Source organism: Tiliqua scincoides, chromosome 3, assembly GCF_035046505.1.
Source record: "Tiliqua scincoides isolate rTilSci1 chromosome 3, rTilSci1.hap2, whole genome shotgun sequence".
In the NCBI taxonomy this organism is placed as follows: domain Eukaryota; kingdom Metazoa; phylum Chordata; class Lepidosauria; order Squamata; family Scincidae; genus Tiliqua; species Tiliqua scincoides.
In genome coordinates this window covers 26,791,169-26,817,623 of record NC_089823.1, presented here as the reverse complement: position 1 = coordinate 26,817,623, position 26,455 = coordinate 26,791,169, and the positions used below count along the sequence as shown (strand labels likewise).

Genomic DNA, 26,455 nt, shown 5'->3' with positions numbered 1-26,455 from the left:
TTCTATCCATACTTACCCAGGAGTAAGCCCCAGTGACTACCATTGTTAAAAGCATATACATAGTAGCATCTGTTAAAAGTACAGATCTGCAACATTTACCCAAATGCAGTCACATACCATGGTAGCATCAAGCCCAATATATTAAAAATAAAATACACATTGAAATGAATGGGGGCCCACCTGAAATTGATTTGTGACCCACCTAGTGGGTCCTGATCCACAGTTTGAGAAATGCTGATGTACAGAATATGACCAGACTTTGTTTACAAAATTATTTTCTTCTGGATTAAAATAATCACCTGCATTCTATTCTGCTGGCTCTTTCTATGGAATCTGTTTTTGTGAAAAGTCTCGTATTATTGACTGTTAAACTAAAACGAATAGTAGATCTTCCCTTATCTATATTTCCATTTAACAAGAAATTGCTTCCATTCTATCTTGCAGCCTCTACGTTATTTGGAAATCCTGTGCCAAGTTTAGACATTTCTTTAAAAATGAGGTCTAGACATTACTCAGTCTTATCATAAAGCCTATTCTGGCCTCGGTTTGAAGAGCAGGGCTGCTGAGAACATTTAGGAAGCCCTGGAGGAAATGTTGGTCAGGCCACCATTGTGGGTTGTATTGAACTGTTGAATCCAGTACTGATGCTTGCTGACCTGAACCAGCCTACCAGTTCAAGGGTTTTGGCGGCAGTCTTATGTACACATTCCTTATGGGTACACACCTTTGAATTTGCTGAGACTTGCTTTTGAGTAACTGTTCATAGGAAAGGACTGTCATTTTGCTACATGCCAACAGTCCACAGAAGGACAACGGCTGCTGCAGTAGTTTGAGAGGCCATTCTGGGAGGTCCAGTTATGACTGGAAAGGTCTCCAAGCCCAGCAGTTTTAAGTAAGTAATCTTGAGCTTGCAGCAAACTAATGATATCACAGATGCAAATAATCTTAAAAATAGTTTTGATGTTTTACAGCACAATTCTCAAAATATGTATTCTTACTCAGCAGTGTATTACATTGACTACTGTGGGACATAGTTTTTAGCATGTATGCATCCTACTGCAGTCTAAGATGAGAATGAATTTACCAATACACCCTCGGGCAGCAGCTGGTCACCATGGCATGCCTTGAAATTACTGTATATACAATGTAGGATCTTAGAAATACATTTGCAGACAGTATGGGGGCCAGGCTTTCAGTCTAGAGATTACATTCAATATTAGAGTTATATGTTTCCTAATGTTTTCTTAATCCCCCAAATTAAGGACATCCAATTTATAGATGTTCCAATTTAAGGACAAATGCAGTCCTCCCATCTTCTGCTCTTAAGTCCACTTTGTACATTACACAACAAAAAGATGGGGTTACTACAGAGTGTACCTTCACCAGGGAATTATAGAAATAAATATTTCTGTACTGTTTTTCAACCACTATAGAAAGTTGTTCATAATTCTGTTTACATTGCATAAATAATGTTTCAACTTAAGTACAGACCTCTGATGTTCTTAAGTACCTCTAACCTGTACATAAGTAGAGGGTTGTCTATATGCAGGAGGAGGCTAGTTGCTTGAGGAAATGCAACCAGGAAGATGTTGATTCTTTAAATCAGCTGAGACAACATGATTGTAAGGTGTTAAGGTACAAAATATCATGTGAATATTTGAGATGCCTCTAATGTCATAATAAAGTCCCATATCTACATTAATTGTACATTAATCCCTTTTTTTTGCTTCATTTATTTTGTACAGTGCATGCAGGAGGGGGGATTGGCAGCTTTCTACAGTTTCAGTTTGAAGGGCCAATTCTCAGTGATAGCTACTGTATATAAAATATAGCTAGAAATGGTTTGACTTGGTACCACAAAGGAACTGTAATGTTTGGATTGCCCTAGTAGCAGGGAGAACTCATTCTATCACTACTAGCTGCTAGGAACATAGGGGGCTGGTGTAAGGCCTCGCCTTCACACAGTGGCTAGCTTTCTGTTTTAAACTATAATACATACATACTGCTTTTCAACCAAATTACTTGTAGTTCACAAAGCGCTTTACATAATAAAATATATCAAGCATTGGTTCCTTGTCTCCAAAGGGCTCACAATACTGAAAAAAAATAAATGCAAAAAAGAGATCAGCAACAGCTACTAGACAAGATGCCAGGCTGGGGTGAAGAGGGACAGTTGCTCTTGGCCTTCTAAATGTAAGAGGACACCACTTTTAGGTGCCTCTGCCCAGACAAGCGAGGGCAAACTGTGCCTGAAATAGTGAAGGCAGATTGAAACTGTTAACTAATACTTAGCACTTCAGAAAATCTTGAGTACAACCCTATAGCCAGAAATGTTGAGGTAGGCTGGGTTTAAGGATATGCTGGGAGTTCATCATAAATCAGGAAATACAAAAAAATGAATATTGTGTATGAAATAACTTAATGTATTTTAATAACTTAAAATAAGTTACAATAAGTAATACAGTAAATTCTGTGTTCTTTGGAGCACTGGATGATGGGAGCGGGTTTACACAATGAGCTGTTGGTCCCTTGTTATTTTCTCTTTTATCTCTGGGAGAACCAGGCTGGAGCCATGGCGTTTTGGGGGAGTGGGGAGAGAAAAGCTCAGAGAAGATCTGGAATAGCAATCTTATGCATACCTGCTCAGAAGTAAGTCCCATTAGAGTCAATGGGGTTTACTCCCAGGAAAGTGTGGATAGGATTGAGCTGCTAGTGTGTGGCCAGGCCTGTACTGTGTGCGTGGCTACACCTGTACTGCTACAGCAGCAGATTAATTAAATCTTAAGTAAATTAAAGTATGTGTGTGTGTATAAAAATAAAGTATATATAGAAAATCCATTGTGGAACTGTGAGTGTCCTGACATGCTGCATTCTGGATTTCCAGTGCACAGGTTCCCTTATGGTTTATTCCATTGTGAGGTGTTAGGGGGAAGAGGTGCTATTCGCTGACTGGAGGGGCTGGTGGCAGCCCTGTGTAGAGTGTGTGGAAGCCTCCCACAGCAGTGCCTGCTGCCTGTGCCTCAGTGTACTCATCCAGGAAATGGGTCTCGCGGAGGCGCGGCTGCTGCGCTCCATGAGTGCAGCTGGTGTGGGCCAAGTGTCCAGGCGCGCTCAAGAGCTGCTTGGGGAGAGCGGCGCACCGCGCGGCCTCAGGAGCCCTCGCCCAGGCTGGAGAGGCGCCCCCCACCGGGCGGGCGGGGGCAGCTGCCTTCCCCTGGCCTGCGCCGAGCGTTCCAGCCTGCCTTCTGCACGGCTGCGGAGCACCAGCCCAGCCTCAGAGCCGCACGGCCGCTTCGCTGTCTCTCCGCTCACTTTTATATTTGCGCGCCCTTTCGGCGCCCGGTGACGCGCCTGCCGCCTCGCCCAATGGGCGCGCGCCTCTGGTCAGGACAATGGGAGGCGCTCGACCAATGGGCGCGTCGCCTGGCACGGCGGCGGCCAATGGGGAGCGGGCTGTGCTGAGAGTAATGTTACCAGAGCCGAGAGAGTGAGGAGGCTGCGTATCGATCCCGCTCCAGCCATCGCACCGCATCGGGCTGGCTACGAGCGCCAGGCAGCCTTGGGGGGCCCCGCGCGCGCCTCCGTGTCTCTGAGGTCTGGGATCGCGGTTCCGAGCGGACCACGGGGTGAGTGGGTGTGAGGGCGGCGCGGCCCGCCAGGCCGGGGCGCGAGGGGCGAGACACAAAGGGGGAGCGGGCTGGGGCTGATTGCTCGCTCCCAGGGGGCGGCGGGAGCCCCCGCACTGGCGCGTCCGGGGAGCCCCCTCGCAGCGTTTGCGCGGAAGCCCCGCTTTCGTCCGGGGGGAAGCGGGCTGAGCGTGCTCGTAAGCCGCTTACGGAGCACGGCAGAGCCATGGCTGCGGCTGAGGCAGGCGGGGAGAGCGGCTCGACGCGAGCGGGGCAGGGAGGGGGCGACGGTGGGGGGCGCCCCGGGGGGCAGGGGGCGCCGGGAGGCCCCCGCCCCGCCCGCCGGAGAGTCTGAGGGCGTTGTTGTCCTCGGGGCGATAAATCACCTCGGGAGCTGCGCCTGCTGGAACATGGCTGACGAGAGCCGTGCGTGGAGAGCGGGAGGGGAAACGGGGCTGAGCCGGGGCGGGCAAGGGGAGGCGCGCGGGCGTCGGGCGGGGGCGCAGTTGAGGGAACTTTCTCCGACCGGGCTGCGGGCCGCATCCAGCCTCCGCGCCCGGCGTTATTTGACGGTTATTTTTTGAATCTGAGGGGTCCGACCCCCTCCCCTTCGGGGGGGCCCTCGCTCGGCCCCTCCCCTTTCTGTGGGAGGGGGCCGGGGGCTGCGAGTAGAACCGAGGCGCTCCTTGCTCTCTCTCGCTTCCCCCACCGCCTTCATTCCCGTTGCCTGTAATGGCTGAGTGTGTGCGCCACAGTGTATACACACACACACACCCGTTCCCATTGGTGGTAATGGCTGAGTGTGTGCGCCAGAGTACACACACACACACACACACAAAGGGAAGGAAGGAAGGAGCCATATTCTCTATGAGCAGCAGCAGCAGCAGCGGCCATTCCGAGAAGTGCCTCGCTCCCCATACAGTGGCAGCAGCAGAGCCTATTGCTATGGCTCTCTCTCTCCATACAGCCACCCTCATGCAGCCCAAGCAGGGCTGGGCACCCCCCATGGCGTCCCCTTCACAACGGGGCGTCCCCCGCACGCATTTCAAGGGGACTTTCTCTCATCAGCAAGCACTTTGCACAAAATGGAAGGAGAACCGCTGTTGGCGGCCGCAGTGCCGCTGCTGGCCTCCTTCAGGCAGGAGCCCGCGCCATTGCAAGAACCCCTTGGAGTCTGTAGAAAGCACATAGAGACAGCCAACTGCACAGCCCACTTGGGCTATACTTAGGTTTATTGTCAAGGGCTTTCGGCCGTGTGGGCACAGCAGAACAGCCTTGGGCGCTCTCACACATTGCACAAGTGACACAATCACATTCAGGGTTTAATTTTTCCAGTGGGTAGGGAGGCAGGTGAGGCAGAGCCTCCCCACCAGTGTCCTTTGAAAAGCACCACTGTTGGCTGCAGTGGAATGCGTGGGTTATGAGTGCTTGGGCACCCCACGTGGCGGCGGTGCATTTCGAAGGACACAGGTGGGGAGGCTCTGCCTCACCTGCCACCCCGCCCGCCCAGGGTGACCAAATATCCTCTTTTAAGTAACATAGTGTTTAAAGTAACCACATGAAATCAATACACGAGCGTTTTTAGCTGTTATTCAGTCCTGTCCTACATTTTTCTTGAATGTCCTACATTTTGGGGTGCCTCATCCTCTTTTGCAGTTGTGACATTGGTCACCCTGCACCCACCATGTATCCCTAAATTTTTCTCAACGAGCTACAAAAGCAACCCATAGCATTTGATTTATATCAGTCAGTCGTGTGTACCTCCTAAGGTGATAAAAGAAAGAAAAATGCTGGCAAATTTATTTTTTGGGTACCACACATACAGAAAAAAGGGTAATGTACATCCATATGTAATGCAGGTAAAATTCATTAAAGCATAGCTACGTTACTTAGGGGGAACAGAGAGCTTTAAAAATTAAAGCATTTTTATTTCTTTATCTTATTTTTTGTAATGCAGGAGGGAAAGCCATCTTGGGCTATAAAAAGTGGGATATAAATTTATGTAGAAAACAAATTTTTAAATACCTGTAGTATTAGGAGTATTTTAAAAAAATTAAATGTATTTGCAAATTAGAGTGTTTTAAGGTAAACTTGCATAACTTTAAAGCCTGTGTTAAAATCTATAAGCCTTGTGATTTCTATTCCCATTATCAAATTAGCCCCATTGATTGAGCATCCTTGCATAATTCTAGGCAGGAGCCCCTTTCTGACCTCTCTTTCCACTGCAGGCATGAGCAGCTCTTGGCTTTTGAGTCTTGTTTACTTGACAGAAACTTTAGACCGGACATGTTTAGTCAGAGAACACAAATCTTTTTCTGTCTGCCTGCCAAACTGATAGGAAATTCTCCTTTCTGTGGCAATACCAGCTAGAACTGTGCACATTTCCTTAATCAGCTTGTGCAAACCAGAGTAGAGAAACACTTTCTTAATTGTTGTGAAGTACAATAAAAGCCTAGCCTATCTTAGCAGTTTTGCTCATTAGAAGAGAGATCTCCATGCAAAATATGAAACATGGGTGAGGCTCTCAAAGTATGGTACTGCTGAGTACAGTATTTAATACACTTGAGAAGGTTAGCTGGTTAAGGTTGAGTCATATGGCCTTTTCTGTAAAGCTTGCTCTCTGCCCTCATCATTTTAGATCAAATAGGCATATGACAATTTGTTGTGCTTTTTCACAGTATTGAAAGCCCATGGTTGTTTGTTCTGTCTACCCATTGCCCACCCAGTGAATGTTTTGAAACTCAGATTACAGTGGACACTCGTTCAACTGATTGCCAGAGTGTTGATGAGGCAAAAAGAATGTCAGTTTGTTTTCCAAACTGCTAAAAAACAGCAAAAAGTACAGTGACACTTTAGAAGCTAACTGTTATGTCATGAGCGTTTGTAGACAGTAGCCTATTTCATGACATTCTAAGGCAAATGAAGAAGGCTATTGCTCCTGAAGTTCATGCAATAATAAATTGTTAGACAGGTACTACATCTCTGGGTTAGTACTGTACTTATAGTTGTAGTTTTATGCCTCAAGGTAGCCAGGGTGACCTATATGCAGAAGCTTGCTTGAAACAACATTGCAGAGCTTTAGAACGTGAAATCTGGTATCTGGGGTTCATGTACAGTAATCCCTGCCCTGTTGAGAGGTGTGTACCTTCCCCCATCAGATGGATGGTGCGTCAGTGGTGATGGCACCAATCACTGGAGAAGGCCAGGAACTGTTTCCCTCTCATCAATAACCAGGTGATTGGTGCTGTCAGTTCTGACTGCTTACCTTCTATTCAGGTATATGTGCATAGATCTCTATGCGTAAGATACTGCTATGTCCAAAATTTTTGTATTAAAGTTATAAGCTAAGCAGATCTTGTTGTGAGTTCTTTTCATTTCTCCTTTTTTCTTGCCACTAAAAGAATTTTAAAATACTTTGATTGCCAGACCAGTCCTCTGTCAGTTTTGTTTTGCTCAAACATCACTGAACTTCATAGTATTTACAGTGAATGCTCCATTTAATGAACCTTGATTTAGCAGGCTTCAGAAACAACTGCTCAATTAAAAACTGATCATATACTTTTTGCACATGCACATCTCAATTGACTTCATTGTATTTGGATTAACAGGCTTTTGGCATTAATGGACACCCCACCCCCTGTTAGTCTGTTAAATTGAGTGTTCACTCGATGTATGTAAATTTGCCAGATTTGCAGTTAGGGCAACGTGAATTAGCAGTTTAATAGATAGTATTGGTATGACATTCCGTCCATTGACTTCTTAGTCAAGGCTGTCCTGACTTTGGTAAAAGTGGACAAGCATGTAACAGTCAAATCTCTGATGGTGAAAACTATTGAGGGTGGTAGCATCTTCAGAAGTATATCTACTTAACCAACAAATTACCTTGCAATATTAATAACTGTGGTGGCCAATTATCAGAAACTAACTTCCTTGCAGAGTTTTGCTTTGTGTTGTAAGTCCTGTGTAATTATTTAAAATCATTAAATTATTTCAACGGCCCAAACCTATTGTTTGCAATACAGTGGGGCCAGTGCAGCCTCTGCTACATCCAGCAAGGTAATAGAGGCTGTTGGAGGTCTCCTCAGGATAGGGGGACATTCACCCCCTTACCTCAGGTAAGGGGGCCTCTATGGGATTCTTCAGAAGTCTCTATGGGGTTATTCAGATTCACGCCAGCTATATCACTGGCACAAATTTGGCTGCTCTGTGTTGGGTTTTCAGGCCTAGGAGGGTGGATAGGATCCAAGGGTAGCCATGGCTGCTGTCTCCGCCCCTCCCGGGCCTGAACCTCCCCCACCTTGTAATGACTCCCCCATCCCCATTTCATCCTCCCCCTGCTGCCCAGTGGAGAACCTACTTGCTCCAGTGGTTGCAGGCCTCCAAGTGATGATGGTAGACTGGTGCAGGCCTCTGCTTCCACAGTGTGCCTTATGGCACGTTTGCAACAGTGCATATGCTTATTCTGCTAGTGCTAGCAGACATAGGATTGGGCAGTAAGTTTATAAAGTTACAATCAGTGTTGTGCTTATCCATTGCCAGATACTTGTCCAAGAAGGCATGTAAGAATGTCATTTTAAAGTATTGAGAAACATAGTCTAGGCTAGAGCAGTGTTTCTCAACCTGGGGGTCACAACTCCCCAGGGCAGCAGGAAATGTTTTCACCCTTAAGGGGAGTGGTGACGGCGCTTCCAGGTTCACGCTGCTGCAGACTAAATAAAAAAAGGGGTTTGGAACTTAGCCGTGTGCAGTGGCTGCTGGAAACACCGCAAAAACCTGAGTTCTTGCCATAGCTGCAGACGGGTAAGTGCTGAAACCCCTTGTATTATTTAGTCAGTGGCAGCATGAACCTGGAGGTGCCATCACTGCCGAGTCCTCCCGAAAAAGCCACATAACAACTCAATGGTTCCCTTAGCTTTGGGTAAATGTTGGGAACCACTGGCCAAGAGTGTTAGCATGACTCCCTTTTAATTTTTTTTTGGGTATGCTACCATGTTATATGGAAACCAAAACCATCTCTGAGCCAAGTTCTCTACTTTGTTTTTCAGAAAAAAAATAAAAAATGGGCAAAGGTGATCCTAAAAAGCCAAGAGGTAAAATGTCCTCATATGCCTACTTTGTGCAAACCTGCCGGGAAGAGCACAAGAAAAAGCACCCAGATGCTTCTGTGAACTTTTCAGAGTTCTCAAAAAAATGTTCAGAAAGGTGGAAGGTAAGAGTTTTGTTGAGTGTGTGCGCTTTAAATGAATGGTGATCCAATAAATCAATAGACAATTCTCAGCTTTGAAGTAGTTAACTGCGCGGGGTGGTGGTGGTGGGGGTGGTGGAGATAGGATATAGAATTCCAGAAGGGAATTGAGTACAAGTTTGAATTAAACATTTATGCTGAATTTTGTAGACTATGTCTGCTAAGGAGAAGGGAAAGTTTGAAGATATGGCAAGAGCTGACAAGGTTCGTTATGAAAAAGAAATGAAAAATTACATACCACCTAAAGGAGAGTCAAAAAAGAAGTTCAAGGATCCAAATGCACCAAAGAGGCCTCCGTGAGTATTTCTTGTAAGCTTGTGTTGAGTTGTAGTATTACACTGATATTCATCCAAAAGAATAACCAGCAAAGTTTACATTTCACTGTATTTCATTTGCATTGGTGTGTTTTTTGTTATAAAGTGTTTTTAGTAGTTCCCAAACTTGCTATGCCTTGTACAGTTGGATAGTCTTTAGATTCTAAATGACTATAATTTTTCTTTTCAGTTCAGCATTTTTCTTGTTCTGCTCTGATTTCCGTCCAAAGATCAAGGGAGAACATCCTGGTCTTTCTATTGGGGATGTTGCAAAAAAACTTGGAGAGATGTGGAATAATACTTCTGCAGATGATAAGCAACCATATGAAAAGAAGGCTGCTAAGCTGAAAGAGAAGTATGAAAAGGTAAACCAAGTATAATTTTAAGACGTTCCAGTGTTTGTGATGTCATCAAAATCAATAACTGTAATTAAGGTTAAATGGAATGTTGCTATATATATATTTGCATTCCCAAAGTACTGACAGGGCCTTTTCTTCTATATCTTCTAGTAGTTTCACATTTAAAAAATTAAAAACCTGTCAGTTGACTAGTTCCTAGTAAATGTGTAAGAAAGCCACAGTATTGAAGTGATCTAGTAATCATTTAATAAAAATATCACCCTTGTTCTCTGGGTGAACTGTATTTAAGCACTAATACAGTATTAATATTATACCTACAGTTGTCTATATTTTTGAAATAATTTGAATTGTTATTCATGTCCTGCAGCCATTGAGTGACCTTTAAAAAGGGGGTTGCAAAATGTTACTGGATTAAGGACCAAATCCTCTCCAACTTTCCAGTGCTGATGTAGCCCTGAGGCAAGCGAACAAATGTTCTCTTACTTTGAGAAGGCCTCCCTGACATGTTCCCCACTGCACAATGCAGTGTATACCCCATTTGCATGGCCACATCAGCGCTGGAAAGTTGAATAGGATTTGGCTCTAAGTGATTTCAGAAGAAACAATGTAGTGCGTGATAGAAAAGAATCAGTATGTTGAAAATTGTCAAAATTTCAGGCCAGTTTCATATATTTATTTTGTCGCAGAATACACATATATTCCATCAGGTGTGAAGGGCACACTCATGTAAAGTTCAGTAGGTGTTTTCCTATTAAAATACTTGTAAACAGTGACCAGGAAAGAGTTGGGCTGCTATTTTTGAGTATTTGAAAAGGCATCTGCTTAATTTGCACATCCTTTACACTTCACAGAGATACAAAATGCAGCATATGAAGCAACTTTTAATTGATAGATTATATTGAAACTATTTAAATATATAAATTAATGGCCTGATCCCATATTCCAATGCTGGAGCTGCTCTGTCTGATGACACTGTGACTTTGCATTAACAAGATGGATGGATCACTTGATCTTATTTGTCATGTCAGGCACTTACTGTTTGGATGCTTAGGAAAATAGAAACAACTAAAAATTCACAGCCATTCTATTTTTTCAAGAAGATGGTCTCAGAGCTAAATTAACCTGTAAACTAATAGATTCCTTACATTTTGATGTTTGGTGTATTGAGTTTTGCATGCAAGTAAAAAAAAAAGGCAACTTACTGCATGCTGAAGGTGGCACTGTCTACTCTTTAATTGAAGTCTGAAATCTTCATAACTATTAGGTGGAATTCTTTATAATTTATACTACTGTGTCTCAGTAAAACACAAGTATTAAACAATCATCCAGTAATTTCTGAATTATTATTTGTCAAAAATGGCTTGTATACATTTTGCTGAATGATTTAAACACTAATCCCTACACTGTTACAGCACATCTGTACATTCATGAGACATCTAACTAAAATCATTCTGTTCATGTCTTCCCTTTCCAAGGATATGACTGCATATCGAGCTAAGGGAAAGCCTGATGCATCCAAAAAATTAGCACCTAAACCTGAGAAAAGCAAGAAAAAGGAGGAGGAGGATGAAGACGATGAGGATGAAGATGATGAGGAGGAAGAAGATGAGGAAGAGGAGGAGGAGGAGGAGGAAGATGATGATGAATAAGCCTCTTATAGATCAGTTTTTCTTATCTATAAAAGCATTTAACCCCCCTGTACACAACCCACTCCTTTTAAAGAGAAAAAAATTGAAACATAAGGCTGTGTAAGATTTGTTTTTAAAACTGTACAGTGTCTTTTTCTTTCTTTTTCTTTTTTCTTTTTGTATAGTTAACACACTACCGAATGTGTCTTTAGGTAGCCCTGTCCTTTAGTGGTACCTCAGTGGCCACTAACCTTGCCTAGTACAGTATGGGGGTTGTAAATTGGCATGAAAGTTGAAAGCAGGTTTCTTGTTGGTGCACAGCACAAATTAGTTAAACATGGGGATGTAGTATGTTGTTCATCTTCAGTTGTCTCTCCATCATAAAAAATAATAGTTCTGTTAACTAAATACCACTCTGTAATTACAAAAAAAAAATTGTAGCTGTTGACATTCTGATTGCTTCTAAGTAAATGCAATTTTTTTTAAAATAGTATTGTTGTCCTTTTAATAGGTGCCCTTGTAAAGTCAATATTTTGTCCTCCCTCTCCTTCCCCAGATTGCTCATGATTGCTTTATGTTATGTCCTTTTAGGATCATGTCAAAACTGCAATTTTTGTCTTTTCATTTAAGAGTTTTGATCTACGTGCCCTACATAATCATGATAGGGTAAACGTAAATAAAGATTTACAGGCATATGCAAAGCATTTTTTTCTTCATGTAAAGCCACGTGTTTTCATTTGTGTTTGTTTTTTTTAAAACCTGTTTTTAGACAGTCTGTTTGCTCAGCTTTTGCTACATACAAGATTCTACTGAGTTGTGTAAATTTACCAGTTTTGGAGAGTTGTGAAGTAGAGAATTCAGTTCTGTGGCATGGAATACTTCCAGGTAATAAAATTTCAAATTAGTGTCCTTGGAGGACCAATGAGAGAATATATTCTCATTTTGATCTGTGAGGAATTTACATTTATGACTCCATTGGCTGGTAATGAGAGTTGTATTTGCAAATACCTGAACACAGAGGTGAGTGTACCCTAAGCAGGTAATATTAAATGTTCAATTACTGTAATCCTTTTAGGATACCATGTCAAGTGATGATTGTGGGCTTTATGCCATGAACTTTTCTGGTAGTCAATGTCCCACAGGAAAATATTTTACTTTGCTAATGTTTTCTATAAGTGGTACCATTGTTTGATCTGTATAAATTCATGCTTTCCTAACCATATTAGGTTTAGCCCATTTTCAAAATTTTATATTGTCTCAAACTAAAAATGAGATGAGATGTATTTTTTTTTCTGTTAGTCTTTTATAACACACTCTTGATATTTGCTCATTTTGTAAGTTACTAGCTGTATGGAAAAATACCTTTTTCATTGAGGTGTGAGGTGTAACATGGTATTCCAGTGACTTCTGATTTGATAAGATATAGGTTGCTTTGAAAACCAAAGTTAAAGCTTTTTCATTTTCAGTAAAAGTGCTGGCAATTCTAACTTCACATTTACCTGCAGACCAATTTGGGAATTGATTGGCAATTCTTTAGCTATAAAATGATGGTTCTTAAGTGCCAGTGTTTAAAGATAGCATTCTTGTAATTTTACACACTTTTTTGATGGAGTATTGTTTTGTTATACAATTTTGACTTTTAAGATTCTTACTTCAATTTGCATTTGTTTATGTATAACCTCAGGCGAATACTGAACATCTGATTTCCTGGTTGATACTAATAAAATAATAATTACAGAGGTTTTATATATTTCGTTAAATGAGTTTACTTAACTGTTCTTTCTCTGCATGTTTGAAGCCCAAAAATTTTTGTATTTTTAAGAAATCTGGAGAAGAGCCAAAACACATTGGAGTAATTTTATATGTGAAAATACTTCATGTGAACATGTTGCAATATTAGCCTTTAACAGTAAAGATGTGCAGCCCTTTTTTAAACTGCAGTGGCATAACGGGACTACATGGCCCACAATGGCATCTAGTGCAGCTCAGTAGGTGACTGGAGATCTCCTTGGGGTAAGCCCTATGGGACTTTTCAGATCTGCACTAGCTATAATGCTGGCGCAAATCCAGGAAGCCTGGTGTAATGTCGGGCTAACTGGGAGGAGGGTTCGGATACAGCAGATATCTGCTCCTCCGATCCCACCAGATCCACCCTTCCCCCTACCCACAAACACCTCCAACATGCTCTCCAGTAACCCTCTCCTACCCCCTGAACTGCTTGGTGCAACCTTACTGTACCAACCAGCACTGAGATGGGATGCAGTGCTGCTGTGCTGGTGCAGGCCTTAGTGCTGGCCCAGCCCACTCACAGGTCATCACAGATGTGCCTTATGGCACACTTGCTACAATCTGAGCTTGCACAGGGATAGCTGCTCTGACTGAAGCCTGACTCAGAATTGTACCATATGTTTTATTGACCAAGTATAAATTGCCATGCAAAGGTGCATAAAGGGCCTGTAGATCACCTTAACTGAAAGTTTGTTTCCTATGAGGTATTTGATGAATTTCAACAATTCACCATTGAATAGCTAACCTCTTCACAGGGCAATGCAGTTAGTGTCCATTTATTTGATAAAGGTTTAATCAGAAATCTTTAAGTAACCCCCTGCATTTTTTAAAAACCATATTCTAAACTTTTGAAAAGCAAGAATAGAAAACCAAATGTGTGAAACGTGGGTACTTAAAAATGGGTGCCTATTGAAATTGTCAGTCTTGGTGGCCTATAACTTCCTTTGTGTATTATCTATTACCATTTGCTCACTGGATCTTAGTATTGGTGACATTCACTAGGACACAGTTGTAATCTTGCTAAGGGATTTGCCACTTTTCTGGTTAATGTATGGTGCTTGCTCACTTTCATTATTGCTGATGCAACCATTGGGAGACCAGTAGGAAGTATATTGGGAAAGATGGATTTGCACCTTTCAGATCTGGATGTGAAGATTAATTTGAGATATTCAAAGTTCTTCATGTGAAATTCATTCTTTGAGAGATCAGCTTTAAAAGTGTAAAACATGTACTGATTCATCACAACTGTTTCATGCCGTGGGCTGAATAGCATTGATGGAGCCTGCAGAGGGCTGGAGGTGATGTCATTAAGCAAGTGATGACCAGAAATAAGCACTTTCCTCTGTGCTTAGCCATGTTTCACAATTACTAAAACCCCCAAAAAGTACTCAAGAAATTGATTTAAGATACATGTGCTGATCAGAGGTATTTCCTAAACTTTAATTTTTATTTGCTTTTGGCATTTTCAACAGATACATGATTTTTTGTGAAATAGATTTTAAAGTTTGTAGGCAAAACAAGAGGAAATAAAATCATATGAAAGGGCTGTTTGCATGTTCATGTCTGTCTTGCAAACTTGAAAGATTTTCAGGATAAAAGCTGATAACCTGGTGAAGGAATCCATGGACGGGCCATGCATACTCACAGTAACAAATGATCCAACTACAGATCTGATGTGAAGACTGCAAATGAAAGTTCATTTGTGAATTGTGTGGTTGCAGATATGTGGAGCTGAGATATCCAAGTATATTGTTTCTCCTCTCACCCCAAACTCTTGAATGGCCAAAATAGAACTTTTGCCTATGTGGGGACCTATACATGAATGGGTACCAGAAGGGAGGACAGAGAAAGCTCCACTGGAGATGTTGGGTAGATAGAGAATGTGAAGGGCAAGGCATTGTATTGCCTGCTCTGAATGTCTTGAGATAACTTGTGTGCAAAGCACAATTGTTCTGAATTCTTGAGTGCTATAGTGGGAAAAACAACCTACCTCACACATTGGAGGATATAACCAGATAGAAGCACTAATTTGCTGAGCACAGAGAGTCTGGTCCAACAAGAAGCTGACGGAACATACCAAGATCCAGGTCTACAGAGCTTGCGTCCTGAGTACACTTCTGTACTGCAGCGAGTCATGGACTCTTCACTCACAACAGGAGAGGAAACTGAACGCTTTCCACATGCGCTGCCTCCGACGCATTCTCGGCATCACCTGGCAGGACAAAGTTCCAAACAACACAGTCCTGGAACGTGCTGGAATCCCTAGCATGTATGCACTGCTGAAACAGAGATGCCTGCGTTGGCTTGGTCGTGTCGTGAGAATGGATGATGGCCGGATCCCAAAGGATCTCCTCTATGGAGAACTCGTGCAAGGAAAGCGCCCTACAGGTAGACCACAGCTGCGATACAAGGACATCTGCAAGAGGGATCTGAAGGCCTTAGGAGTGGACCTCAACAAGTGGGAAACCCTGGCCTCTGAGCGGCCCGCTTGGAGGCAGGCTGTGCAGCATGGCCTTTCCCAGTTTGAAGAGACACTTGGCCAACAGTCTGAGGCAAAGAGGCAAAGAAGGAAGGCCCATAGCCAGGGAGACAGACCAGGGACAGACTGCACTTGCTCTCAGTGTGGAAGGGATTGTCACTCCCGAATTGGCCTTTTCAGCCACACTAGACGCTGTTCCAGAACCACCTTTCAGAGCGCGATACCATAGTCTCCCGAGACTGAAGGTTGCCAACATTGTAGTGTCTAAACACCTGAATTTATTGATTTCTGCCAGAGTTTCTTGGGCCACTTCTGATGTTATTTTCTGAGGAATACTGGCAAAAAAAAACTTGGGCAGAACTGAGAAGCCACGCTGGTTTTTCAGAAAAGAATTGACCAGAATGCTATCAAAATTTGTGTCAAGGTTAATAATGGTTAGTCCAATCAATACCATCTCTAAGTTCCAACCATTTATCTATAGTCAATCCTGAAGCACCAAATGAAGGAAAATACTGTGCAGAAATGAGGCTCATAGACAGGAAGTAGATATTGTTACAGAAAATTAATTGCTGCTAAAATACTTATTTCACATGATGAGTTCATTTTACCTCTACCGGGTGTGTAATTTCCTTTGTTTCTTTGATTACTTCTGCTAATTGGGCAATTATTTTAGATTTAATCTTCATTTCAGACTGAATGGCAAAATCTTGTACTTGTATTAAATATTTTCAGGCTGTATTTAATTTATAGATCTGTGACAAGATGATCCTGCTGAGTATTATTTCACAAGTAAGCAGAAGTTCTTCCCGTTGTAATTATCCTCGTCTTGGTAGTTAAGCTCCACAGCTAAGCAGCGGTGACAATTGTTTTACTGAGAGTTGGGAAGGATCACCTTTCAGAACAGGAGCCTTGGGCTAGTTACGTGGTTGACCACCAACCTACATTTTGAAAAGTGCCCCATGCTGGAAAACACTTTAACACAAATTACAAAAAGGATGCATCGATAAATTGCAGGAAGCTGCCCAGGAAAAGTACATGAGGCAACAGCAGCACAACAGAATGACTTTGTGCCACTTGAATGCTGCTAAAGCTCTTGAACGCATGTTCTAGTCATGCTTGAACTTCCTGTCACTTCCTTGAGTGTTTAAAAGGAAATGCAGAGTGAACAAGAATAGAAGGGACAGTTGAAATATGCAGCAACATTATTTTGGTTGGCAACCTTCAGTCTCCAAAGACTGGTATAAGCCTACAGCACCCGGTATTCCCAGGCAGTCTCCCATCCAAGTACTAACCAGGCCTGACGCTGCTTAGCTTCCAAGATCAGACACGATCAGGGATGTGCAGGGTAACAGTTGCTGCATGGAATTTGGGCATTGCATTATTAGGGTAAAAGTTAAACACAGCAGCTGTACTTTTGCCCATTAATAATGCACAATTATTACATTGTTATATGAACTGGAGAGTGCAAGAAGATGAAAACAGGTGAGAGGCAGCACCAATGTTTCAGATCAGTGCATCATTAGAAATTGTCCACAAACAAACCATTCTTTTCCTGGGGTTTGTAACAATATAATTCCTGAAATGGGCCCAGAAGAGTTTGCACAGCAAGATAACATGCAGTGGGAAGCTCTGCTTACATATTGTACACCACTTCCGAAGAGTTTAGAAAGGTTTCTGTTTCCAACTGGCTGCCAATCCAAGCAGGTTACAGGGCCAGACCTATTTAACTGTAATGGCAGAGCTGTGCTATGAGCTTTTTACTTATTCCCACAATAGCTGTGCTGCAAATGTGTACATCTACAGGAATTTTACAGGTCCTAATTTTATGCATCTTTACATAATTCAGAGGAGACACAAGGATTGTTTTGGAAGTTACTCGTTCATAGTTATTCTGAGTAAGTACTGTATCTGGGCACTGGCATACCTGTGGGGGTCGGCTGATGCAAGTGCTCCTGGGCGGCTTGGAAGGGGTGCCCTCTAGCTGTACTGCCTGGTTCTGCGCTACTCTGATGGCTGCTCACTGCTTCTGCTTTTTTAAAAAAAGCAGAAGCGTTGGGTGGCCCATGGAGCAGTGTGCGAACACGCAGATGGTGGCTGCAAGGGTCGCAGCCACCATCTGAGCTGTTCCACGCTGATCCAAGGTCTGGGTACCTCATCCACTTAAAAAAAACAAAGTAGAGGGGATAGGCAGCCCCCAGAGCAGCATGCAAACACATTGATAATACCAGAAATAATTGAGGTAATGTCATAAGAACATAAGAACAGCCCCACTGGATCAGGCCATAGGCCCATCTAGTCCAGCTTCCTGTATCTCACAGCGGCCCACCAAATGCCCCAGGAAGCACACCAGATAACCTCATCCTGGTGCCTACCCTTGCATCTGGCATTCTGACATAGCCCATGTCTAAAATCAGGAGGTTGCACATACACATCATGGCTTGTAACCTGTAATGAATTTTTCCTCCAGAAACTTATCCAATCCCCTTTTAAAGGCACCCAGGCCAGATGCCATCACCACATCTTGTGGCAAGGAGTTACACAGACCACACACTGAGTAAAGAAATATTTTCTTTTGTCTGTTCTAACTCTCCCAACACTCAATTTTAGTGGATGTCCCCTGGTTCTGGTGTTATGTGAGAGTGTAAAGTGCATCTCTCTATCCACTCTGTCCATCCCCTGCATAATTTTGTATGTCTCAATCATGTCCCCCCTCAGGTGTCTCTTTTCTAGGCTGATGAGGCCCAAATGCCGTAGCCTTTCCTCATAAGGAAAGTGCCCCAGCCCAGTAATCATCTTAGTCGCTCCCTTTTGCACCTTTTCCATTTCCACTATGTCTTTTTTGAGATGCAGTGACCAGAACTGGACACAATACTCCAGGTGTGGCCTTACCATTGATTTGTACAACGGCATTATAATATTAGCCATTTTGTTCTCAATACCTTTTCTAATGATCCCAAGCATAGAATTGGCCTTCTTCACTGCCGCCGCACATTGGGTCGACACTTTCATCCACTTGTCCATCCCCCCCCCCCAAGATCTCTCTCCTGATCTGTCACAGACAGCTCAGAACCCATTAGCCTATATGTGAAGTTTTGATTTTTTGCCCCAATGTGCATGACTCTGCACTTACTGACACTGATATGTGATGTGATGATATGTCATCACATATCTAGGGATGCCCTGGGCTGCATATCTAGGGATGCCCTGGGGTGGCACAGAAGCCAGGACTGCCGCTGTATCTGAGTTTGTTCATATAAGGCAGGGTGGCCAATGTTTCAACTTTAGTGCTCCTAGACCTTTAATAATTGTGCAGAAAAGTCCTTCCTTAACCTAATTGTTAAAGGTCCAGGAGCCCTATAGTTGAAACATTGGCCATGCCTGATATAAGGAGCTCTGAGGAGTGGTGAGCCACACATTTGTTGACCTTTCCCTCAGAACATCTCTGTGTGCTTGTTGGGCATCAAGTGTATTATGTTCAGGTTTGCTTATCCAAAGTTTTGGCCATATCATGGTTTTGTGTGGTCAGTTAGTCCAAGGTGAGGAAAGAGCTTTTTTTTAGTCTTTGAGTACACAGATAAGTCCAAGTTTAACATTACTCCTGAGTCTGTTACCTTGGGCACATTTAAACATGCTAATGGCCTATATGTGGGAAACAAAGGCAAAAAAACAACTGAGTTCATCATTTGTACAAGTTCATACTGTATAAGTTCATCAGAAAATGTGAGGGATAAACAGTGGAAGGCTGCAGTTCTATCCACTTAACCCATCTTTGTCTGGCACTCAGGTGTACGCATTTGGTCCCTGTTGCATATATACAATGTGGGGCAGAAATGGATTAACTGGAAGTAAACCCTATTGATGATAATGGAACTTCTGACTAGACATGTATCAGATTTTACTTGAAATAAATTTGACTTTCAATGGCTTAATAATCATATTGGAACAAGTTAACACATGGGTCTAAATAGGACTTTGGTTCCTAATAACAGCAGGCAGAAAAGTTTTTTTCTTTTTTGCAAGCAAATTTTCCTGCTTTTTGGGTGGCTGCTGTGGGGAGGGACGATGTGGGGAAGATCTTTTGTGTACCCCTGTTAACTGGACACAGCAGTACTACTGAAGTGGTGGCTTCAGGGCCTAGGAGAGGGGGTTAAAGGGGGTAATTTGTACCCAGGCCCAGGGTCCAGAGGGGGGCCCTGAAACCAGAGGAGGGGGCCCAGAAATTTCCCGGGATCTTATGTTTTCCTGTCTACTCAGACTTGTTGCCTGCATGGGATGCTGGGGACACTATGATGCCACATGGGTGGGTAGACCTGGGCTCCAAAGATTTTTCCAGGTGTCTCTACCCTCCCCCTACCTTGTTTTGCCCCTCCCTGCCCCTGTTCTGCTTGCCCATCACCACCCTCCCCCGCTGTTTCACCCCTCCCCTTTGCAAAGGGGCCCAAAAGAAACTTTGTACCCCCTGATAAAATTCCGCTCAGAGGCCCTGGGTGGTTTCCTTTATATTTAGCAAGGAGAGATAAATTGTCTCATTGATCATGGTAAATCATCTTTTCTAGTTGCTGTTGCTAGTGTGTCCTGCTTTGTGTTTCGTTTTCTAGTGCAATCCCCCCTGAAACAAGGACACATCTTTTCATTCCTTTTACTACATAAAATCTTTTGAGAATGATTTTTTGAAAAGTGGCACAGAAATATCCTTAATAATTTCCTTCCACCACGGTTGTTGGAATAAGACACATTATTGGTTCTGTCCCAAGCAAGGTGCTACAATTACTTCAGTATAAATAACATTCTGAGTGAAAAGCTCTCACATCATTAAATAAAAAAATCCTGTCACAGTCTTCCACATCTGCCCCAACATCATGAATATTCTCTTTAAATTTATCTTAACAGTCACCAAAGACAGAAGCAGCATGGAAATATGTATTCCTTTTCATGTTACTCTGAGACCTAATTCTTAGTGAGGTGGTAAAACGGTGTTCAGGGCTGTATGACTTCAAACTGTAGATGTGGCCTCGCACTCCATGCACAAAGGAGCAAAGCACAAAGGATTCTAATCTAGCCTTCTTCCTATTTTTCTACATGCAGAATATTTTTGCTGATGATAAATGGAGGGGCATTGAGTCAGGCGAGTCCTCACATGTGTGCTGAAGTGGTACAGTCCAGGCAAAGGTTTCCCACTACAGTGAGACGTAGGCCTGAATTTGTCAAGAAACCAAATGAATATTGATTCCAGCTTGTTTAACGCCATCCATTTTGTGCTGGCTGGAATTTGATACACTAACTACTGTGTATGGAAACATGCATCATACATGTACAATGATCAGAGTGCTGGAATTTTCCATGGCTCCCTATTGATTTCTGCCCAGCCAGGGCCTCTGAGAGGAATTTTATCAAGTTTATTTTGGGCTCCTTCCCACAGAGGGAGGGTGTGAAACAGAGTGGGGGGTGGCAATGGGGTGGGCAGAATGGGGGCAAAAAAGGGGAAAGTGGCAAAAACCAGAATAGTCTTTGGAGCCAAGGTCTACCAATCTTCCATTGTATAGCTCAGGTCTACCTGCCTGCCTGGTGTTGTCAGCATCTCACATGGGCAGTGAGATTGGAAAGTGGAAGATCCCAGGAAATTTCTAGGCCCCCTCCTTTGGCTCCTGGGCCCCGTTTCTGACTCTGGGCCCAGGTACAAATTACCCGGCAGAAATGACTTGTGGACTGTTACAGTATGTGCCCCATACAGCAAGGCAATTTGGTGGCTGGATAAGGCAGGCCTACGAGACTGCTGCTGTGTATAAGCAAATGTAAGCATACCTGTCAGACAATGGGGCAAGGACCAACCAGGGCAAAGTGCTGAGTCATTGCACAGAAGAAGGAGAGATGGGAAAAGCTAATGCAATCCCCACCCAGGATGATGCAATGACATTCCTCAGTGATGAGGTCATGGCCTTTCCCATTGGCTGACAGGAGTATAAATGACCAACAAGCACTCTCCACTGGGTGAGTTGTAGGAGTGAGCTGCTGCATGAATCTCTGCTGCATGGATGCCTGATTTACTGACTACTTGGACTGTTTGCTAGACTGCCTCTGCTTGCTGATTTCTGGAACTGCCTTCTACCTGTAAATACTGCCTGTAAATAGACTCTGGTGTTGGTACTTCCCTGGGTCTTGCCTCCTTTTTTTGGCGTTCTTCCCTGTGCTCTGAGCACCACACACTGCAGCTGCCAGTTTGCGCTTCTGCTATCTCTGTGTTTTGCCCAATTATCTCTAACATGGACATTTACTGGTAATTGGGGCAAATCCCAATGTCTTCCTGTTTAATATGAGAATGGGCACTAAGGTGTGACTTTTTGTGGTTTGTCAGTCTGAATGTTCCTTCTTTTATCTGTAGTTATATTTGATCTCCACTATTCCTTATTAGAATGCAAAAGTGCTACCAGTTGCTTTTGTTCTTCTGTAGACTGCTAGGGAGGAATCTAGATATCAAAACAATAGGATAAATATTGTGGGTATTAATATGTAGAGGTTCTGAAAATTCATTTTCTAGCCAACTTCAGCTTCTAAGCTCAGCATGAGAGAAGAATACTAAACTGGCCTTTCTGTGTGCCCTTTAGAAAGAAATTGTTAATAACCTTTGTGGATGCTGCAGTTTTTTAATCCTAATTACTTTGTGAAGGAAAAAAGACCGCTACAAATGTAAACCAGAGAGTTTGGAAGGCTGAAAATCCTTATTTGTTGGAAGGCTGAAAATAAAATTTTGTTTATTCTTGCTGCAATACAGTAGCATAGCTTGAGGGGGTGCAAAGCACTAAGATTTGCAGGGAGCCTCCTAGCAGTGTGCAAGTGGCCCCGTTCCTTCAGAGTCATTCGGGGGGGGGGGGAGTGCAAAACAGAGGTGTATTCCTGCAAAACTTAGTGCTTTGCACCCCCTCGAGCTACTCTGCTGCTGCAATGTGTTGAGTGAAAGAAAGTAGCAGGCCCAATCTCTGAAACACAAAAACATGTGGTTTTCTCAATTGTGCAGGTATAAGTTATAATTTTAAGTTGATTTACTTATTGGTACATTTAAATGTGCATACTGTTGGAATCTTATAACAGGCCTTTTGGAGATACTGAAAGAAGTTGTCAAAGAACTTACGCTTTGAATCTGTTCTCTCTGCTTGTGCAAAGTAGTGTGAAATATGCAAGTATACACCCTCAGCACAGCCATCCTATGTGCTGACTGTTGTTTGCTTGACTAGTTGAATACATTGGCCTTCAAAAAACAATTACAACAGCATGGCTGTATCCCGTAAGACTTTGCTGGGTCTTGAAACCCACCCAGTGATCTCTGGAGGGACAGCTTGTCCAAACGCTGCCCTCTCTGAAGCCATGAGAACTAGAGACATTTTTAAAAGAAAATGAGTGCAGAGACTTTCAAGATTCAAAACTGCGTACACCAAGAACTAGTTTCTGCCCTTGCACAGTGAAATCACACTCAGCAACCTTTCTTTTTTGCTGGGAATGGTTAAGCGGCTGAAGACATTCGCCTGTAAAGCAGCCCCTGCAAATGGAATTTGCTGCTCTTCTGTCTTGTCAGCAGCCGGAAAAGTCTGAAGCAACAGCTGCAGCTGAAGTAGTAACTTCCTCATTCATCTTTAATGGATGTTAACTTCAAAAGCTTCCTTATGCTCTGAACTTGATAATTTTAAACAATGCAGGAGATGGTAGGTCTTCACTTGATGAATATAAATTCTGACCCACCATGACTAATATGTTCTGTACACACCTATAGTAACTAAGATTTTTATCTATTTTCAGATGTGATTATGGTGCCTGTCTGCAAGATGCAAACAAGTCTCAAACACCCTTGCTTTTGGGTGATACTCCTGCACCTCTCCTATAAATGTCAATAGCATGAGTTGGATCCTGAATGGAAGGAAAATGGCTGCTGGTGTTTGTGCGAGAATTCACATTCTAGAACAGTGATTCCCAAACTGTGGGTCAGAACCTACTGGTGGGTTGTGACCCGATTTCTGGTGGGTTGCTAAAGGGTGTTGGAAAGATCTTATAACTAATTGCCCCAAGCCCTGAGGCTGTTCAAAAATCTGATTCGGGTAGCTGCTAATTACCCTGCAAAGAACTCAGCTCCTGCAGTTTTCAAGATAGCTGCTAACTACCAGGCAAGGAGGTGAGTTCCTGCAATTTGCAAGCATTTGTAAATGTTGAAAGATAAATGTTTGAGGGCCTTTTTCTGGTTATTATTAGGTCCTAAATAAATCTTTCTAGATCTTTTTTTAAAGGCTGGTAAACTTAAGTGTGTCCCAATAGAGTGCCATTTTAAAAAGTAGGTCCTAGCGCTAAAAAGTTTGGGGACCACTGTTAAAATATATAGGCTCTATAGCACTTTTCATGATTCTGCTTGCTGTGTGTGATCAGAAGCTGCATCTTTAGATTTAGTTTCACACTTTTCATGTAAAACTAGCAAGTGGCTTAGCAACCCTTCCATGAGTAGAAGATCCCCACTGCAGGTAGAGGGGCACTTTTGGATCCAACCTCTTGTCTGCATGTATCAGATGGGTTAAATGAAGTAGAACATGAGGTGGAGAGTTTTACTGTGCAAAGATAACTCTGTTGCTGGTTGGTTGGTGGCGGTTTTTTAATGGCTATCAGAGGAGAGGGAATGTGTAGCATCCAGAGAACTAACCATTTTTTGTAAAAGCTTTAAAAATTCCATAGATGTATGTTTTGCAAACCAGCAGGGCATTGCTGTGAGAAGTGTGCTGTTGTCTGCCATTCTTAGAACTGGTATTACTAAATGAGCACTTCTGTCCTAAAGTTGTACAGAAAGATTTTTTTTTTTTTAAAGAAAAAAAATTCATGCATTTAATCCAATGTCTAGGCCCTTAAGTTTAAAATTCAGGCCACAGCAAAATTGTCACAGCAGCAGTGCTGAAAAAACATGGGTTCCTTTCTTGCGTAGCAACGCAGCTGTCTACAAACAAGGGCATTACAAAATGTGTCATTAGAGTCAGATGTTTCTGCTGCAATAGCCATATGATCAAGCTGTCTCTCAGACAAAAAGCATTTGCTCTCAGGGCAGGCTCCAGCCAAGTCTCTCTTGTGTGCTATGCATTCAATGTTGCTTCCCAGATGTCCCGAAGAGCGACTTAGTGCCACCCAGTGTTGGCAGCTCAAAAGAGAGGTTACTTTGGGTTACAACTGAGCCATTGCTCAGTTAAACACAGGAAAGAAAAAAATATATGTATAATCTTGGCTCTCACTCAGGGCATCAGAGGTGAGCTGTTTTGTGGAAGTGACATGACTGTAACCAAGCATGAAAGTATCGTTTCTACCAGGCACTGCTGCTCTGGATTGCTTTGAGTCATTTCTGTTTTGTTCCTGCATTCCAAACAATTTAACCTGTTTTGAACAAAGTGAGTTTTTTTTGCCATATGTCAGGCTGTCATGCAGTGACACTGCTCCAATCAGATATATCTGTAAGTGGTTAAGAAGGCGAATGTAGGACAAACAATCTTTCCCCCCACCCAAGATGAGCAAGCAGTTGTCTCACTTTTGCAACAGTCTCTTATCCTCCCTGGCCTCTTCATAGTATATTAAGTTATTGCTTGTCATTTCTAGCAAATAAGTACTTTTTTCAGGGAGAAATGTTTGATTTTTAAAGGGAGAAAAATACTTAATTTTATTTTTCCATTTATAACCCTTCTTTCAATCACAAAGGCTCTAAAGGAGGCTCCTATACTACAGTAATTCCATAATTAAAATCAAGGAATCTATACAGTAGTATTAGCCCACAAAACAAATAAATAATTTTAACAGCAGCAGAAAAAATATACACAAACACCAACAATAGAAATAATAATAATAATAATAATAATAATAATAATAATAATAATAATAATAATAAACTTTATTTGTATCCCGCCCTTCACCCTGAAAGGGACCCAGGGTGGCTTACAACATGTAAAAACAATTTTAAAAAATACACTTTAAAATGTACTTTTAAAAAAGAGTACATCAAAAACTTCAATAAAAACCTTGATTATAATATCAATGAACATGAACAAACCAAAACATGTGTTATAAATTCCGTTTATATCAATAGGAGGAATTTAAGTACCTGCTTGCCATATTAATCCAGAAGATTTAAAAGGGCCTAGATTTGCTGTGATTGGGCTATAAAAATTTAACTGAAAGTGCTTCATAAAAGAAAGTAACAAACTTGTAATTTGGCCATGATCTCCCTAGCAGTCTCCTGAAGAATCAATAGTTTTAAGGGCTCCAGTGATGCAGTGTACAACTTTAGAATAGCACTCCAGCATAGCCTATGATGTTGCAAGAGATTCTAGAGGTACTGCTTACATCACACACCCTTGCTGGATCTGAATAAGGATTCATCTATCCAGCACCCTGTTTCCAACAGTGGCTAGCAATACTACAAGCAAGATGCCTCTGGGAAGCCTCCAAGCAGGACATGAAAGCAATAGCACCCCTCCTTTCCTGTCCCTGTCTCCAGCATTTGATGTATGGAACCTGGTTCATTTTGCACTCAAGAACCTTATCCATTACATATCCATCCTTCCTGAATTTGGCTAACACTTTTTTTTAAAAAGCCAACCAGCATAGCAATCCACCATTGCATCCTGGGGCAGTAACTGGCTGGTTAAAATCGTACTTCCTTTTTGTTTGTCCTGAACCAGCTGCTGATCAATTTCATTAGGTACTTGGATGGTCAATTAGAATAATTATGTCAGATGAGATTGAAGAGCATTATCCTTATTTTGTTTACACATTCATTGGAATGTTCCTTTCAGCCTCTTGCAAGACAAACAATGTGAAAGGATTCATGCTCAAATCTACTTGTGGAACTGATTCAGTTCAGTTGCTTCTGGATTCTTGGCGTACCCATTTGTGATGTTGAGTAGGCCCAGCAATCCTTCCCCCATTAGGACCATTTTTAGTTATCTGTGAGAGCATTCCTATGAACAAAAGTAACACCTGGAGGCAAAGAAATTTACAATTACAAGG

General features: G+C 42.6%; 1 protein-coding gene across 1 annotated transcript; it reads left to right on the top strand.

The window, feature by feature from the left end:
* The first annotated feature begins 3,453 nt into the window (after nt 1-3,453).
* Nucleotides 3,454-12,932, top strand: HMGB1 (high mobility group box 1). The gene is made up of 5 exons (XM_066620803.1): nt 3,454-3,626; nt 8,672-8,835; nt 9,022-9,167; nt 9,376-9,550; nt 11,020-12,932. The coding sequence occupies exons 2-5, from the start codon at nt 8,686-8,688 to the stop codon at nt 11,191-11,193; spliced, it is 645 nt and encodes a 214-aa protein (XP_066476900.1). The 5' UTR covers nt 3,454-3,626; nt 8,672-8,685; the 3' UTR covers nt 11,194-12,932.
* The last annotated feature ends 13,523 nt before the right edge of the window (nt 12,933-26,455 follow it).